Source organism: Arvicanthis niloticus, chromosome 13, assembly GCF_011762505.2.
Source record: "Arvicanthis niloticus isolate mArvNil1 chromosome 13, mArvNil1.pat.X, whole genome shotgun sequence".
NCBI lineage: Eukaryota > Metazoa > Chordata > Mammalia > Rodentia > Muridae > Arvicanthis > Arvicanthis niloticus.
The window spans coordinates 71271202-71290719 of NC_047670.1; the positions used below are offsets into that span (position 1 = coordinate 71271202).

The window sequence follows — 19518 nt, forward strand, 5'->3', positions numbered from 1 at the left end:
AGTGATGAATATTTGTGTGGTTAAACTGAATCAAGAAGCAGGGAAGCGGTCTTCATGAAGGAGGCAGGCTCGTTCTTGCCAACTCCGACACGTCCAAGTTCTTGAAAAATGAGCTGTCGTTTTTCCTTGATGCGCTAAGCCTTTTGGGAAGGAAGAAGTGAACTGAAGCAAGCAGCTACGTGCCTTGAGCCCCAGAAGAGGAAGCTCCTGCTTCCAGACATGACAGGTCCATCAAATATGCTGTGTTAACACCAGCAGCAAGCATCTAGCACAGTTTGCTAATGTATAGGCGTGTGCAAACAGGCTTGTAAGCAAAGAGACATCCTCACCTCAAGGTGCCAGAATGCCTTTTAAAAACCCACAAACCCAATTTAACTTGAATCTGACATGGTTCCTGCAGAAGAAAATAATTTGCTTAGTAATTTCCTCTTATCACATGCCATGTTTTTCTTGAACGTGTCTGTTAATTAGCCTGGTTTATACTATGCCAGCTGGACAAGTAATTAGACAAAGAGAGGCATGGTAATACATGTCTAGAATCCCAGCACTCCAGATACACAAGCCTGAGGAACAGAAGTTCAAGGTCAGTCTTGGATACTTTGCAAGTTCGAGACCAGTCTGGGGTACATGAGACCCTGACTCGCCATCCCCCCAAAATTAACAAGATCTATGGTCTGTTCAGCCATCATCAGAGAAGCTTCCTCCTGTGGGGGATGGGAGCAAGTACAGAGACAGCCAAAAGTACAGAGAGTGAGAGACATTTGGAAAGCTCAGCGTATACAGATGTCTCCATCAGACACCTTCCCCCCCCCCACCCCCCAGGGCTCAGGGAACTACAGGGAAGAAGAGGAAGAAAGAGTGTAAAAGCCAGAAGGGATGAGAGACACCAAAGAGTCACTTTCTAGACACAACAGGACTGGCAGTCATGGTGGCCAGTACAAAACCCTACAGGGCTTTGGAGGTTCTTAGTCTCATAATGTTAAGTTGAGCAGTTTTTTTTTGTTTTTGTTTTAATCTTACAGATTCTTTGTGTGCATTATGGCTTCTGGTTTGGGGGTCTCTATGGGATTCCTGTGTATGTCTCTGTGCCTTTATGTATTTCCTTGTGCTTTTATTTGGCTTTTTAAATTTTTTGTTGTTTTATCACAGTCTGATTTTTTTTTAGTTCATCTCACTGTGTTTTATTATGATTATACCTTAGAAGCCTGTTTGGCTTCTAATGAAACAGAAAGGAGGTGAATCCAGATGGGAGGGGCATGGAAAGGACATGAGGGGCATAGCAGTAGGAGAAACCATAATCAGAACATATTGTATGAAAAAACAATTTTCAACAAGAAGAAAAGGAAGACAGACAGACAGACAGACAGACAGACAGACAGACAGACACAAGAAGGCCTAGGCTTCATTCTGTCATTGCTGGAACCAGGAAAATAAACCAACTGTGCCTTAGTTAGAATTTTAATGCTGCGAACAGACATCATGACCAAGGCAACTCTTATAAGGACAACATTTTATTGTGGCTGGCTTACAGGTTCAGAGGTTCAGTCCATTGTCATTAAGGTGGGAACATGGCAGCATCTAGGTGGGCATGGTGCAGGAGGGGCTGAGATTTCTACATCTTCATCCAAAGGTAGAGAGGAGAAGACTGGCTTCCACAGTGACACACTTCCTTTAAGAAGGCCACACCTACTCCAATAAGGTCACACCTCCAAATAGAGCCACTCCCTGAGCGGAGCATATTCAAACCACCACAAACTGGAACAGCGTATGTCTGTTATAGTTTCAGCTTCCTTTCTTCCCTCTTTCAAAAGAGGCAAACCAAATTTATTTTTGCCTAATTTTGATTGGCTGAAAGACAAGTGGGGTGACTGTAACATGCACCTTCCTGGTGATACAGTGAAATACCAGAGAAAGAGAGAAGGCCTTAGCTCACACTTTAACCTATACATTAGGGGCCATATAGTACTGTTGATGTGGGGTGACTTGGCAGAAACTGGGTTTGAGTTGAATGGGTTACACATTTGAAAGGAGTAGACGCTGGGAAATGGAGACAAAGAGAAACCTCACAGAAGGTCTCTGGTAGAAGCAAATCTGAGAAGGGAGGGGCCATGAAGCATTGGTAGTTAACTGAAACAGCCCTGGTGAGGAATTAGCAGTCTCCCATCTAGAGCACAGTGTACGAGGTGGGCAGTTGCAGGATCCAGGGGCAGCAGAGGATGTAGGAGAGAGGAGGATATGGAAGCTGTGTACGTGTAAGGTTGATGGCTTCTGCAATGTCAACTGCTACTCACGAGGGTGATGTGTTAGGAGATGGAAGATGGTGGGGGTTTGCAGTGGTAACCTCATATAGAAAGTTGGCTGGAGTTGAGGATAAGAATGAAGGGCAGTGGTTGGAGAGATGGCTCTTCCAGAGGTCCTGAGTTCAATTCCCAACAACCACATGGTGGCTCACAACCATCTGTAATGGGATTTGGCGCCCTCTTCTGGTGTGTCTGAAGACAGCAACAGTGTGTGTACTCACATACATAAGTAATTTTTTTTTTTTTTTTAAAGAGTGAAGGGCAGAGACAGGGACTCAGCGGTGCCTGGAGAGAACACATCAGCAGACTATGGAGATCTCCAACACTGTTCAGCTGCCCAGCTGTTGGGGTTTCAGAGCAGAGCAAGGTACCAGCAGGTACAACGAGCCCCATCAGCAGGACGTGGTGCCTACCTACCTATTCTGACTTAGTGATGGTCAACATCTTCACCAAGATGGTTAGGGAGCAGCTCCCCAGGTGATTTGTGCTGTGAACTAATGACCACGACTAACACTTGTAAAGTAGGCGATGACAGTGAGATTGAAGGAGCTGGGACTGGAGACAGGAAGGCCACCATGTTACATATGAGGCTCCACATGAAGGCAATAATTCGGATTTTAATGAAGTAAACAGGGATCATTTTTACCTTGTTTTTTTTTTTTTTTTTTTTTTTTTTTTTTTTTTGTTCTCCATATTAATGTGACTGAATTCTCAAAAGGAAAAAAAAATGTCTCCTGAACAAATATGCATGATCTATACTAAGTGATATAATTTTATTGTTAAGAAGGCATATGCTGTGTCTCTTGGTCTTTACTTTTGGTCAACTTGACACAACCTAGAGTCGATTGGGAGAGAGAATTTCAAGTGCATCCATCAGACTTGGCACATGGCTGAAATACATTTGTCACAACACAACATGAATAAAAGAGGCGATGACCAGTCCACGTTAGCCATTATTTCGTTGTTACTAGCCAGTACTGCTTGTGGATGAGAAAAAGCAGACACAGGGCAGGTGCTGCCTACTTTCATCCTCTTGTGACCTGATTCTTATGAAATGCTCTCAGAGCCTCAGTGCAGGGAGGCCAGCCTTTGGATGGGTGGCTTCCCTGCTCTCTCTCAAGATCCATACTCTTCAGGAATGTCTCATGGTTTCCCACCTTTGCTTCTTTCTCCCAGATATCTGGTCGACCCCTTTCTTCCTTCCTCTTCCCTTCCTAGTCATTTTTTCCTGCCTTAAGAGTATAGTTGAGGTTTTTTGTTTGTTTGTTTTTGTTTTATTACCAGAAACATTTGCTATTACTTGCCTTTGATCTCACTATGAGTTGCATTTGCAAAGCGTGTTGAGCATGTGCAGACCCAGGCTAACACCATCTGAATCCCTGCTTGCATTTACTTCTTTCCAAGGGACATACCCCAGCTGCAGCACTCCGGGTCTTTCTTGCCCTGTAGCCATTTTCTTTAGCGCTTCAGGGATTAAACTACTTTGGATGTTATCCAAGAAGGACCGATTTTCTTCTCCATCTTGTTCTGGAGTGAAAAACGATGCCGGGGAATCTTGGCTTTAGGACAGACAGCCTAAATCTCATTATTGTAGTAGATAATGTATCACAAGGAAACCAATCGATGCCGAGTATTGGGTCTAATTTCATGTAATTAAAAATAAGCATTGTAAATAAAAACAACCTCATTCTTCTGAAGGTTTCTTTTTGCACTGTGTCAAACACCTGGTTTATGCTTGCATGTACTTCTGCTTAACAAGAGTGCATCTTGATTCCGGAGGAAATACTAGGAATATATTGAAATGAACCCACAATTATTCATCACACATACACTTATATTCGGACATTATAAAACAGCATATAAATACAATGTTGTTAAGGTTTGTTTTATTTTAACTCGAGGCGAGCTTTCTCGTTAACTTGATGGAACTTAGATTCAGCTAGGAAATTGAAGACATGTGTTTGTGAGGTCATTTATAAACAGATGTAACTGAGAGGGAACAGGAGGACCCTGAAAGTGAGTGGCATGGTCCCACATGACAGAATAAAAAGGGAAAAAAGAGGGTAGCATCCCTCACCCCCAGTCTCTGCTACTTGACCTACCAAGCAGTGATCTGATCTGCTCAACCACGCTTTCCCCACTATGACAGGCTGAGCCTTCTGGACCTGTGAACCAAAATCAACATTTCCTCTCCTAAGCTGTTTCTAGCAAGCATGTTAACTACAGCAATACAAAAGAGACCAACACAGATAAGAAGAGAGTAGAGGGCACACTGGCAAGATAAGTACTCTGTTCAGAGATACCAGAGCCTGCCTTTAGGCTCTGTGAAACTCAGATATGGGGCAGACATGACCACAAAGCCATCCTTTGAGATGTGGAGTGTGCAGGCCTAAGGTTTTGAGCAGAAACCCCTGAACTTAGTTTCCCTATGTACTTTCTTTTCTACATGTCAAGTACAGTTGGATTAATAGACTGTTTTGTGGCTGTTCTGTCTATACAGCAGTTGCTATGTTTAACCTGTACTGGGACTGGCCACTGTGAGGGACACGGTGTGCAGAGCTCTCAGAGCCTGAAACAGCAATGTTACGTTTGTTCAGAATTCCAGTTATAGCTCACCACTGCAGAGAAGTTGAGGCAAAACTTAATGATGTCAACTAGTCATGTCCACAGTCAAGAGCTAAGAGAGAAAGTCAGGTGTGGTCATACACGCCTTTCATCTCAGAACTCAGGAAACAGAAGCAGACAGATCTCTGTGAGTTCGAGGCCATCTTGGTCTACATAGTGAGTTCTAGGACATATAGAGGTACTTAGTGAGACCCTGTCTCAAAAACCAAAACCAAACAAACACCCCAAAGCTACAGAGAGTGCAGGCATGCATACTGACTTCTCAGCTAACTTTCTCTACTCTTACATGGGGAAGGACCCCAAGCCAGGAAGTGATGGTATCCCCAATGAGAAAGTCTTCTCATCTTAAGTAGTTTCAAAACAATCCCTTATGTCCAACCTGATCAGACACTCCACCACTGAGACTCTTCCCTGCTGATTCTAAATAGGTCAAGCTGACAATGAAAGCTAACGATCACACTGGCTATTAAAATTATCTCCTAAATCTAGACATGTTTGAGCAAATGGGGATGTTAACATGATATAAGTACAGATGATGCACAAATTGGGGCTGTCCTAGAAGATGGGGATATATGGTCTGCTACCCATAAGTCAGCTAGCTGATGCTCACACTGGCCATACGAGATGGAGTCCTGTTCCATTAGACAATGGCTGAGTTCTCGATTGACCACAGATCACTTATAAGCTTCCATCCCCATCACAAAAACACTTTGAAATACATACTTTCCCTTGAAGGACATAGCAAACATCAGAATGTGACAGCTGAGCATGTAAGACCGTTCACAGAGATCTGAGTCTCCTCCACCAGTATCCCTCCAGCTTGTGGGTGAGAGCAATTGTTGGGAGTAAGGAGGTGACAGGCACCATGTTAATAACCTTATATTACAGGGACTCTTAGCAGTTACTTTGAATCTGTAGGTAAGAAGGTTGAGACACAGATAATGTCTGTCAGGCTTACTAAAGTCGGGACATGATGGAATCAGCATTTAACCCAGGGAGGCTTCTGTTTGTAAGCTTTGCAGTCCTCATGTTCAATCATGGCCTCTGGCCTAGACAATCTGATCTCTCTGTCTCTGTCTCTGTCTCTGTCTCTGTCTCTGTCTCTGTCTCTGTCTCTCTCTCTCTCTCTCTCTCTGTGTGTGTGTGTGTTTATTTATCTCTCTGTCTCTCTCCTCCCTCTCTTCCTTTCTGTCCATCCTCCTTCCTTTCCCTCCTCCCCACTGACCTCTCTTCCCAAGCTTTCATAGGTCATAGCCAAGACATGCCCTTCTCCCGTATTCTGAACATCACTCCAACTTCCTTTCCCAGGGAGCTGCTTCTGCTCCACAATAGATGACACAGCACTTCCTGTGCACGTGTGAGGCTCGTGTTGATGTCCTCCCTGTTCTTTATCACCATTAAGTAATTGTCTGCCTGTTTTATAGCTCCCAAGTTGATCTTAATCTCTTCATTGGGACACCTCTGTGTTCTCGTTTACTTCAAATCCCTTCTTGGGTGTAATTGGGATCATGATTGACTTCGCCCACTGAAAGCATTCAATTATATGCTCGCTGAAGGATTGGAGAAGATTGTGTGGTTATTTCTACTCAGTCTCAGAAGGCAGCAGTCAACATAACTGCAGAGGAACTATTTGCCCTATGGAAGAAGTCTATAGGACAGAAATGGCATTCCCAAATCAGAGAAAGACATCTGATTCCCTGGAAAGAAAACAATTTCTTCTGAGCACCACAGTTAGAAATAAATTACTGGTAAGTATCTAAATATCTTAAGCACACCTAAAAGTGTAAAACACAATGATGTCCTCAGGCATGGAGGAAAAAGAAAGGATATAATAAACCTGGTCAAAATGCCGCTGTGTGAAAAGATATTATAGGAAAAGCTATAGAAGTCAGAAAAGGCTTGAAGAAAATGTGCATGGTATACATATGATTGCCATCAGACACATTTAAAATTATGAATATATGAGAACCAAGTTGCCATGGGTGTGAATGGCATTGCACTGTGGAAGATGGGGTGGAGACCGCTCAAAACATGCAAATGGAATTTGCCCTGTGACCCAGGACTCCCACTTCTAAGTGTGTAACCAAGAGACGGAAGAGAGGTTCTTAGACCTTTGACACCTGCAACCCGTGGTAACTGGAGCATTATCCACCCAGAGAGGAAATGGCCTATGGTCCACTGAGAATGAATGAAGACAACACAATGTGCACATGCAGGATGTCATTCAACCTTAAGGAAGGAAATCTAAGCCCAGACTAATGATTCAGAGTCACCATCCCAGCGACTGGGAAGCCAAAGCAGGAGGATCTCAGGTTCAAGACCTGCCTGAACCTGAGACTCTTCACCCCCAGTGTTTCCCCCAACTCCCATCTTCTAGGAGGTGAGCTGCTCTGGATTGAAATCTCTGAAGTGATTAATCAAAATAAACTTTCCCTGCTTTACATAATTTAGTCAGTAATTTGTTAAAGAAACTAACTATGGTGCAGGAGAGATGGCTCAGCAGGTAAGAACATGCGCTGCTCTTCCAGAGAACGTAAGTCTCAGTCCCGGTACCCACACCCAGTGGCTCACAACTGGCTGTAACTCCAGCTCTTGGGGATCTCACACCCTCTTGTGGCCTTCACAGATGTTGCATTCATGTGGCACACACTCAAACACAAACATATTAATAAAATAATAAATATGTAAAAAGCCTAAAGTGACTTTTGTTCAATGTTTATGAGCTCTTCTGTTGCTTTTGCATTATACTGTATGTGCGAACATGCTGTAAAAAGCTAAAGGCATCTATGGGCGGTATTTATACTGAAGTGTAGGAATGAGAAGTAGTCTAACCTGCTTTTAAAAATACATAGTCAACTGCTTTGATAAAATAAACTTTTAAAGCCTGCACATAGCAGAAGGTGCCACACCCTGCATAGCTTGGTCTTGGAAACCTGATTGGAGCAATACAGGAATGAAGGACAGACATTAAAGATAGAAAAGATACACATACATAGAGGTGGGCTTTCATGGACTGTGCTTGCTCTGACAGAGGGTGCTGCTACTGTACTAGGTATCATGGAAGTTTATCATATACAGCACAAGCAGGAAGGGTTAAATAGTCTTGGTAGGATGTCTCCGGAAGTGCCAAACTCAGGCTGTTGTCTACATGGGAGCACAATGGGTCAATATTCACACAAGGACCAGAGGAAGGCTTTGCCAATTCCTTGAGACTGACCTGGGAAAGTCTTTTCTATTCTCACGAGTCTGAGGCCTCGGATGGGTCCTTGACTTGGCTCTGCACGCTTCTACAATACGGAGGGACGTCACAGATGTGACTGGGCGTTATCTACATAAACCTCATACACTCACAAGGACCCCTAAAGGGAGTGAGACACATGCACATGGTCTAGAGAGAACAGAGAGAGGGAGGAGGAAGGGAGGCGGGAGAGGGGATGGAGAGAGGAGGGAGAGACAGACAGAGACAGAGAAAGACAGACCAAGACAGACAGAGGTGGAGACCAAAACAGGCAAGATAGAAAGACAGAAACTGAGACAGGTTTGAACAGGAAGACCATGTATCATGAACTTTGAAGATGTAGAGTGATGTAATGAGCCAAGGGGTATAGGTGGCTTCTAGAAGTCGGGAAAGGCAAGGGAATAGATTAGATTCATCCCTAAGACTTCCAAAAAGAGGCAGAGCAACCCTGATTTGAGGACTGCTGACTTCCTCAACCATGAGTTGATAAGGTATTTATTCCCTCTGACTTTTTGAGGTTGTGCAGCCCAGGGTGACCTCAATTGACAATTCTGCTGCTTCTGTTTCCCAGCACTAGATCACAGGCATATGATACCATGTCTGGCTTTGGATTTTCTATATGTGTCTACACATCTAAGTGTGCAGTAATCTGCAACAACAGCAACTCTATGTGTGAGATGAAGGTTTTGCTGTGCCCTTAATCTTCAGGGGGTGAGGACATTATTCTTTCTACATGTGCACAATCAACATGCATCAATTTAAGACAGGTAATATGTATACTTCTGATTTTATCTTGTGTAGAAATAACTCACAGCCTTTATTGAGAAGGAAGATCACAGCCACAGCATTTGAAAAGTTTATTTATTATATACCAATATACATTCTGTAATAAAAAATCCTCCCAGTACATTGAACCATCTTATAAATGATGTAAGAAAATAAAATTTGTATCTGTTTACAAATGGGTTAAATTTACCAGAAAAAAAGGTACTGTGCGTATCTGCCCTGCAGCATGTGTGAACTCTAATCCTGAAAACAGCCACACAAATGAGGGGTGCCGTGTGACGTCTTTGGCACTGTTGTATTGCTCTTGAATATCTGTCTAACTACACAAGTAGATGCTGCCAAGTTAGTTGTTCTAAATGTGAAATATTTGAAATATGTACAGATTTTACAGGTTTCCAATATTTGTGGATTAATCTTTTATATTTACATTTAACATGTTCAGGTGAAACATACTTAATATTTGCAATGCATCCTTTCCGCCTTCTATCTTGGTTCATTTCTTGGATGAATGAAAATAGAAAGACATCTTAAAGGTCCTATTTGGTGATTTTTTTTCCCTCCCAAATTGTAGTAACTCAAGAGTTACGACAGTTTCTAGTAATGCTCAATTTCTATCACGAAGCACACCATTTTATAATCTTAAACTCTAGAAAATGACACATTAAACAAATATGTGTTTCTTAGGCACACTGCAGAAAACCTGTTTTTGGTGTGACAGAATTATCACTGCCCTGTATGATACTTGTACTTCAGACTTGGCTTTTTATTGAAATGTAAAGTACACAACCAGTAATTGGGGGAAAAAAAGTCAATGCCACAGATTCTAGGCAGCGAGTGGAAACTGAACTTCATCCCATGTGAGCACCCGTAGGTGTGAGCAAGATTGGCAGTCTGTGATTTGGGGTCATGTTGGTGCATTTATTGCCAACCGCTTGATGTTCTATTAATAGCAGATGGACATCACCGAACTCCTATATGATCTAAAATGAACTGAACCCTCTTCTAGACATGGCAAATTCGAAGACCGTTGCTGCCACTGAGAGTTATTTACAGATACGTAGCCCCTTTCTTCGTTACTTTGTGTAGATGATTATAGCACTGTAAACAGGACGAGCATTACTGAACTATGCACAACTTTGGTTTTAAGGTTTAGATGTCTCCAACGGACAGATACGTACACATGGAAATTTTTTGAGCCCACCAGCTTAATTCCCTGTCCCACCCCAGCCATATAAATGTTTTGTCTGTGAAGAAAGAAAACTACATATGTAAAAAATAAAAAAATCCAATGTACCATATGTCAACGCTCTGATAACTATAGAATGAGATTATGTACACAAACATATAGCAAAATCACAGTTTCCTGCACTGAATGTTTACCAAATAGAAACATATCAAACAATACTGGGTAGTGTGTCTCCACACGGATTGTGGTCTTCTGAAAATTTCGAGTGAGAACGGAAGACGAGAGGGGAAGCCTTGTTCAAGGACAAAATGGGACAAAGATATCAGGAACATCATGAAAAGGCAGATGTTAAAAAGCATTATTTTTGTTTTGGAAGTTGTTTCTTGATAACTAAATAAACCCCCCTCTATGTTTAGTGAGATGTTTGAACATTTGCCATATTAAAAAAAAAATGAATGAAAAACTCACTAATTCAGTATAATGAGCAAGTTGGGCAAACTGCTCCTTGAGAATTGAAATGAGGCACTCTCTGTCGGCATCTGTCATTCATGAACCTCACAGGGACAGCTCCCAAGATGTGTCCCCGCCTCAACCAGTCAACCGACCCTTAGTGTTGGGGTAGAGTGGGAGACGGCCGTAAGTGATGATAGCTTCGCCAACCAGGAGATTTTTGTCTGCTGTTCTGAGAATAGAATCGTTTGTTAATGTGGGGTGGTGAGATGTGGAGTGAACATGGGGGACAGGCTATTGTCTGCTGACCAAGACACGCAGCCAACAGGATTCAGCTTGCACAGCTGCAAACACAACTCGGGCATCACACACACTGCACTGGACGGCCTGGGTTAAGATGTGCGCTACAGAATTTTTTAATGCACCCTTCACCATTCCCGACAAACCATTCCCGACAAAACCCACAATTTTCTCTTCCACAAGTATCAGATGATAGAGCTAGAAAACCGTCTTTGGAATCTTGTTAATTCCTCTGACTAACCATCCCAATCATGACAACTAAAATGCCCTTCAGGAGCATAATTTCAGCTGTTTCCAATTGAGAAGCGCCTCCCCGGGATTAGTGGTGATTGGGATTTGGAGGGTTGTAAATCCAGTCGATTATAATGAGTGCCATGCTTCCCATCATGAAGATAATTCCAGTCACAAGGAAGATCAAAGCCTGTAATTTAGAGGGAGCACCATTAGGGAGGAGGGGAGACGGGGAGCAACACAGTATGCTTTAGGACAGTGTCACAGGGTGCTACTGTGCCTTGTATATTTTTAGTGAAAAATGGCAAATCAATTTAGAACCCTTGCTGGGGAAGGAGAGAAAAACAGGGAACACATAGCATACAGATGGAGAAGAGAGTCCCAGTTGACTGACTGGGTACATGAAAATATGGGGGTCACCAAAAACTAAGTGATAGACAAAGACGGAATGATGTAGGAAACACTCATGACCCCTTGGTACCCAAGAGCTGTTACTGTAAGAGTAGTGTATGTGACACAACTGATAAGCCGTATGGATAAAATGGAAGCCCAGTGTGTGTTGGTCATTTCTGAAAAAAAAAAAGACCAGGCATAGGTATCTTTGTAAGTAGAACTATTGAGAACACATCTATATTTCAGAATTTTAACTGGAAGAGTTCGTACATACACCACATAGACCCATCTTCTAATTCAACCTGCTGGAGAGCAGCAGGTGAAGGTTGTCATTAGCAGGGGTCTAGGAGACAACTGGACCCACTTTACATCTGGTCCAAGTGACAAAGGGTCACAGCCAAGGTGGGTTTTTTCCTCAGGGGACACTGCTAAAGATACATGGGCAGGGTAGAACACATGAATCCCGACTTGGGGAAAAGATAACAGGAGGGACTTGTACTATCAAGATGCTCTTATGTCCCTGGACACCCCAAGAAGTGAATGACTTCAAGGGCTAAACTTGCATTTAGAAGTATGCTTTCCCAAGTCTTCACAGAAGACCTATTTTAACTAGTCACTGATAATACTTAATTATTGGTGAAATCTCGATTGCAGTTTACATCTGAAAAGATTAATAAAAAATATGATTGATTCTGTTTTTATATTGTAATCCAAACAGCAGAATTTATAGGGAAGTGCATATAAGGGAGATAAATAGATAAATAGATGGAAGGGAAATCAAAGCCATCTTTGCCTTTGTGAATCTAGCAATTCGGAAGGCACTAAAATTCTGGCATTACCCCCAACATCTCGAGGGAACCTAACGCCTTAGTATGTCACAAATCTTGGCACTGGACACCAGCGTGCATATGACGTGCACGCCTGTGGGAAATGTACCAAGCCAGCATTTACCACACAGGAGAACTCAACAAAATATTTAGATATCTGTTACTTAAAGGGGAAAAGTCCTAGAATCCTCAGATGGTCAGAAGCCTTCTCTTTCCTGCTATTCATCCACCGAGCCTCAGCTTTTCTGTCTTGTTTACAGCTTCATTTTTCTAAACCATATGTGTTTTCTGGCTTATTCTAAGTAGCTGGAGAGATACTTACAGGAGGGGATATTACAAGTCTTACTTACCCCAATCTTTTGGGGTGATCTAAGGGGTTCTTTCTTGACAAGCTTGAGATAAAATGCTGCTGGAAGAATGAAAATCAGCATAGTTGCAGAAGAAGCCCCTGAGGAAAGAGATGTGGGGTGGGTTAATGTCTCACAAGGCTGGTTGTCCTGGAAAAGAAGGTCTCTGCAAGCCCAGGCTTCAGGACAAACCGATATAATCCTATCTTGTTATTCTTAGCATTAAAAGTTACATTTAAGCCATGGATAATCTTGAGTATTTCTGTCTATAATTGTGACTTTATAGAGAAAATTAAAACGTGCCTCACATCATAGCATTATAAGTATAACCATAATAAACAGTAAAAGACCAAACAATACAAGTTGGTAAAGACTTAGAAATATAACTACATACTCAGAGGGCTGAACACACCAGGCATGTTTCCTGTCCGCCCTTACTTTGCAATTTGTCTACACCTGATTCTCTTAAAAGTCATTCTGCTTTTAAAATCTAGTAAATCCTCTGCCTGGATTGAGAAATTAAATGTACTAACAGACCATGTGGTTAAAGGAAATAAGATGTTTTGGGCTATCAGCCTTCTGTTCCTCTGGAACCATCCGGAATATGCGAGCTGACACAGATTCCAGAGAGCCTGGGGTAGTTAACACCTGTCTCTTCAAGACAGAGCTACTGCGCATGCCCAAATCCTGAGTCGAAGACAGAGCTACAGCGCATGCCCGAATCTAGTGTCCACCAAAAGGTGCACCCGGATGTGGTTTCTTTGCGGTTCAGTTTCCTTATGTCTTGCAAAGGGCCTTGGACTAAATGGCTATAGGTGACTCCCAACATCAGTTGGGAGGGAGAGGGCACGGCCAGCGCCGTCCCTGAGCCCAGCAGGGGCTGGCAGGGTTCATCTTAGCCTGAAGGGGATTGGGATCCCAGTCTACACTGCACCGTCTCCGTGTTTGCCATTTAAGGAGGTTTAAGTCTGAGCCGACCAAACAAAAGCTTTTCTGAAACTTACCTATGAATCCAAAGATGTATTTGATGGTAGGCACGAGGATGACCAGCACGTTGTTGAGTGCGATGATGATGGCAGCAATCCCGAAATGTTTCACCCAGCTGAAGGGTCTTCTCGGAAATAGCAGTGTGATCACGGAAGTACGGATCTGCAACGAGGGTGTGCAAAGGCACAGTCGCTTCTTTAACTTCTGGTTTTGATCTCTGCTATGGTTTTAAGTGTTCAAATCTAAAGCGATTTGTTTTTATTTTAATTCCTCGCTTCCCCCCCCCCCCACACACTTAAAAATCTCTTGACTTTTTCTCACGTTCGTTGTGTTGAAACAGAGTAACACTTATTACCCTAACTGCTTCTAACTTTATACAGTTGAGCAGAATTAAGTCCATTTGCAACGCTGTGCAAACTTCACGCTGATTTTCATGTCTGGGAGTGATATTTTTCCTTGGATGAATATCTGAATATCATTCGTTCACTTTCTCAAATCTTAGTATTTTGCGTTAAAAATTAATCTTGGAGGATTATTGGAGCAACTTGGAGGCAGTGAAGCCCCCGCTGATAGCTAAGTGTGTCTTATTCTCATTAGACTGGCTAAGCATCTCAGACAAGACGCCGGGATGACTTGCACAGACTGTAAAGCAATCTTTGTAGACCTGGCTTTCCCTAATTTTCCATTTTATTTAACATTTTCCACTGGTATTTTGAAAAAGAAAAATGTGATACTTTTTGTGTTTCCTCCTTTCTCCTCCACACATTAATAGATTACAGATCCCTCAAAGGCAAACAGTGGAACTTAATAACCTCAACATTCCTCAGAGGCCCTCCCTTGGTCATTTGCACGTAGCAGGCACTCAGTACATGCTGAGTTAAACTGACAGCAGGAATCTTTCCACTCCCATTGGGGGCTCTCAACAGATTCCAGAAGCAGAAATAAGTTTCGCAAAGGCTCAAGAGAGGCTCCACTTGCTGCAGAGCACAAGTAAATGGTGTGTATGACAGACGGACAGAGCATCTGGGTTGGGACAGCCCGACACAGAAACAGGCTTCTCTCTGGCATGTGTTTATGAGGCCACCCATTTGGGACTTGGTAGAATTACTCTATCTGCCTTATGGTGTATAAGCCCTTCAGTTTAGCAAGAGCTTCCCATGCTCAGAGGTGATCTACTGAGTCTCAGTCCCGAACTCTCAGAATGGTGTGGCGCGACAGAAGCTCACTGCAAAGACAGCAAATGCGAACTCCATTTTGAAACATGTATGGACAAACCAAAAAAAAAAAAAAAAAAAAAAAAAAAAAAGCAAGCTAAATGGCCCGCAGTTTCTCCTGAGGCATTCCTCGCATACCATACCGGAAAATTAAAGCCATCTGTGTGGGTCAAAGGGAACTCCATTTCTAGAGTGGCAAACTATACAGTCTAGTCTTTCGTATGGTTTAACAGTGACTTTGTGAAAGGATTTAAACGTCGGAACAGTGAAAAATATGAAGCTCGCTGTGAGAAGCACGAAGAGGAAATCTAGAGTTTGACCCTTCCCCTCAGTCGCTAGGACAGTCTACATTATGACCTGTGAAGAATGCCTGTCTGATATTGTCCACAAGTCTGTGAGCTTGTGATAAGTTTTCTATAGTGGGAGTGTTGCTTAAGGGTGTGTCTGACTCTGGGAAGCAAGCTGAATGCAGACCCTTGGATCCTAAAGACACAATGCTTTCGGTTTTTGTTGTTTTGTTTTGTTTTTTTGTTTTTGATTTGTTGTTAAAATAATACACTGGGAATGGGTTAGAAGGGAACATTAACCATTCCATGTTACAGCGCCACCTTTAGGAGAAAGTGGATCCAAACAGTTGGGGCAGCTCCGTTTACCCCTGTCAGGACAATAGAGGCAACTCAGCCCTATTACCCATAAGGCCCTGGTGCACTTCCCCTTTACCCATGTGCCCCCTTTCTACTGATGCAAGCTGATGAGGATATAAAAATGTGGATGAGAAGCAGGTCGGGGAAGTTCCTAGCACCAGTCAGGGCCCCTGACCCAGAATGACTTTATAAGTTTCCATGCAGTTTTAGGCAGAAACTTAGTTGTTCCTACACAGTGTCTCCAGCCCAGCCTGTAAGGAGGTGCTATATGTGGGGACCCAGTGTGGAGGTCATAGATGTGGAACAGCCTTGACTGATACTCTCAATAAACACAGATTCTCCCACTGAGTAGAAATGACTCCTTCATTGTGTTACAGGGTCGCCTGAGAATAGCATCTTCGGAATATCAACTCTGCTGGGGCTCCTGCCAATGCCCACTATAATATCATGCTTGTGTTGGTGCACGCTCAGAATAGGAGACCTGAAAGCAGTACACACAGAAGAGATGATTGTTCTGTAAGAAGGTGAAATAGAAGTGGCTAGAGAGCCTGGGTGGTGGGTGATCTGAACGTATTACAGGTAGAACATGAGCCTGTCCATTTAGGATAAATTATAAAGGTTGCTTGCTTTTTTTATCCTCTGTGGAAACATGTGAACCTGACTGCATGAAGCAAAGCACAGTTATGAATGTTACCATCCATCCTCTGGAAGGAGGTGCATCCCATAATGGATGGCCTAGCCTGTGCCTAAGGCGATCCATGTTAAGCTGCTAGTGGAAGGCTAGCCTCAATTCATTTGACCTTGGCTTCTGCTCAACAAACATCCCAGATGGTTCCTACACACTTGGGCGAAGAAGGAAACCCCAACCTAACTTGAGATGACAAATGGGATAAGAGAAGATCGAGCAGGCAAACTCTTATCCTGTCATCTAAGGAAGAGCCTGGTTACCATTTGTTTCAAGAAAAAGAATGCAAAATAGTAGGTAAAACTGACAGACTTGAGAACCCAGACTAGGTCTCTTTCCTTACTTGTATGTGGGAATATGAAGGCCAATAAAGATGTTTCTGAATGCAAAGAACGCTATCCAAGAGAGCCACACCCTGTATTTGATTCACAGAAGTCCTGCCCCCAAGTTATAAGAAACGAATAAAAACTCTGAGGGAGGTGCTGATACTAAGGTCTGGTTCCCTAGTTGGTTCTTGATTTTGTCAGTAAAGAAGGCCGGAAGCCAATTGCCGGGCAGAAGGTACAGGTGGGACTTCCGGGTCCCAGGAGGAAGAGGCGGACACAGGGAAAGAGAGGGAGCTTTTCTGTCATGCCTTGGAGGAAAGGGATGCTGCAATGATATAAGGCCTTGGGGGACAGCTAGGGCCAGTGGCCTCCACTACGAGCGGATAGCCAACGATGTGGAGAAGAGATGGGAATAATGAATTGATGAGGGCATGTCTTTCCAGGCAGGAGATTCTGTGCCCAACAATTGTGAAACGAAAGGCAAACCCTAAAGTGACAAGCCGAGTGTGGTTTTTGTTTGTTTGTTTTCTTTTTTGGTGTGTGTTTGTTTGTTTTTGTTTGTTTGTTTGTTTTGTTTTGGGAGACAGGGTTTCTCTGTGTAGCCCTGGCTGTCCTGGAACTCCCTCTGTAGACCAGGCTGGCCTCGAACTCAGAAATCCACCTGCCTCTGCCTCCCAAGTGCTGGGATTAAAGGCGTGCGCCACCACCGCCCAGCCCAAGTGTGTGTTTTTTATCTGCGGATTCAAAGGTCTCAAGGGGCTGGTAATGCCCCCTCCCCCCACACACACACCGGGGCAAGGATCACAGAAGTGGGCTAGTGGAGAGAACGACTCCCCTAGCAATGTGGAGAGAGAGAGAAGTCAGGTCAGTGCTGCAGGCTTGGCGGAGCAAAGCCAGGAGGAACAAAAGGAAGCCGGGAGGGGCTATAGCACAGTCAGCATCATGACTTTAAAACTACACACAACACAACTCTGTTAACAACGCATCAGAATTTGGCCTTTTAGAGCTTATCTGGGCAAGGGAGCTGCCACTCATCTGTCTCTGTCACTATCACGGCCACTTGATTTGCTCACCCAGATCCCCATTCCCATGGGTTAACGGTACAATAATAAACCAGAAAATCAGTTCATATGTTCCAGGAAAGGCAAGATTCACTCAAAAAAAAAAAAACCCCAATTTTCATATCCAACACTGCTGGTTTATCCTCTGTGTGGCCACTACTCTGTCTGTTAACGTCTACCTGTAACTGTGGCCCTGAAAGACCATTTTGTGTACGATGTCATAACTGCTCACAGAAAGTGAGACTACACAGGAAAGGGTGAGCATTGGCTATTTTCCTGGATGTTGGTTCTCATGCCCACTTTGGATCCTAATGGCATCCAACACTGACAAACGACGATAGTTCCCGATGATCAGATCTAGCCCAGGGCATTTGCTCTTACACAAGGTAAGAGTTCCTAAGGGAGGTTTGGATTTTCAATGTCAAGATGCAATATCTGTCGAGGCTAGCTAAAACTCCCCATTCTGGCAACAAGCCTTGCGTTAGCTCACCAGTTATCTGCTAGACAAATGACCACGACCACATCCATCAATCTCTGGAGACTGTGGCTCAAAAAACACCGTATTAAGGGCCTCTGTGTAAAGCTAAGTAGAAGTATGTAATAGATTTCCTTGCACAAAATAATTAAACAATGACACAGGTGTCTGGTACATCAAAACTTCCCTCTGGAGCCTGAGTTCACTTTAAGCTAAAGTTCCACGTATGACATCCAGAAGGCTCGCCGCAGATCTATTAGAGGCCAGGCGTTATTTCAGTGTCAAGTGTTAGCCACGATAGTGGCAGGGATTTGATTTCATGCGCTCATGAAAAAGGAATGTGCCAAAATACACTTTCAGCACGCAAGCTGCACTTAAAGTGACCACGGCACATTATTTCGGTGGCTCTCTTATGCCGAATCTTGTGTGGAACATTTTGTACACAGCAAGGCTGTCTAACGAGTTGCTTATTTTTTACATCCCTAAAATGGATGAGTGAACTGAATGTTTACAAAAGGGACAGATTGGCAGCGAGGTGAAAACCCCGTGTTTGTCCATAGGTGTGGCCCACTTCAGCCCAGGGCTATGAACTCAGGACAAACCAATACCCTGACTAGGGCCAAGGAGCAGGGATCTCAAATGCCAGAAAGCACGTGTCAGTTTTAGGTGAGAAGTCAAAAAAATCTCTTCTGATATGTCATTTATTTAATGGGTCTCCTTCCCATTAGCCACCAAGACAAGACATCAGATTCAATAATCTGACCTGCAGATGTTACATCAGCAGAAACCAAGGAACAAACGGAAATACCGTCAAAACTATGGCAAGATGTTTTAAAGTTTATGTGGCTTTCATGTTTCCGGGGTCAGAAGCACATCTCTTATTTATTATTATATGTAACAGCTTATATAAGCTCTGCTTATTTTGTAAATCTGAATTTAAAAATAAGGTTCAAGAGTTTTTCACATACTTCAAAAACACTATCTAACATTGATATCTATCTATCTATCTATCTATCTATCTATCTATCTATCTATCTGGTCAACCTTAAGTTGACCTACATTCTATGAGAAAATAAGAATTGGCCGGGAAACACACAACTGCAAGCACATAGATACCTAAGTTCACACTGAGTCAGAACATTGCACCAATCCTTCAGAACTCCGTGTACTTACCGGGAACAGGACGATGGGCACAGTCAGTGTCACTGCCACCAGGACTGCCAGACGGACCATGAGAAGAGCAGTATCAAATGTGTAGACTTTGCTGTAAGCATGGAGTAACTCATCTTCAACTTCCCCTGAAAGATGAAGAGTTGGGGGTGGGTGGGGGTTGGGATTGCTGAATCAGCACTGGCTCCTTACAGAAGCATGTGATGGTAACAAGAAGAGGCCCAGGCCTGGGCATTCAAACAGCTTATAAAGCTGGGGGATGAAGAGCTGCTA

At 43.3% G+C, this 19518-nt stretch overlaps 1 protein-coding gene across 2 annotated transcripts in view; it reads right to left on the reverse strand.

The window, feature by feature from the left end:
* Window positions 1-9006: 9006 nt before the first annotated feature.
* The window catches only part of Slc38a4 (solute carrier family 38 member 4), a 55497-nt gene continuing 44985 nt past the window's right edge, over window positions 9007-19518 (reverse strand). For both annotated transcript variants that reach the window (XM_076911958.1, XM_034516725.2), the window contains exons 13-16: window positions 19249-19373; window positions 13688-13832; window positions 12687-12784; window positions 9007-11306 (exon numbers count right to left, since the gene is read on the reverse strand). In XM_076911958.1, the coding sequence (XP_076768073.1) occupies window positions 11205-11306; window positions 12687-12784; window positions 13688-13832; window positions 19249-19373 (470 nt within the window). In that variant the 3' untranslated portion in view covers window positions 9007-11204. The remainder of the gene's footprint in view (window positions 11307-12686; window positions 12785-13687; window positions 13833-19248; window positions 19374-19518) is intronic.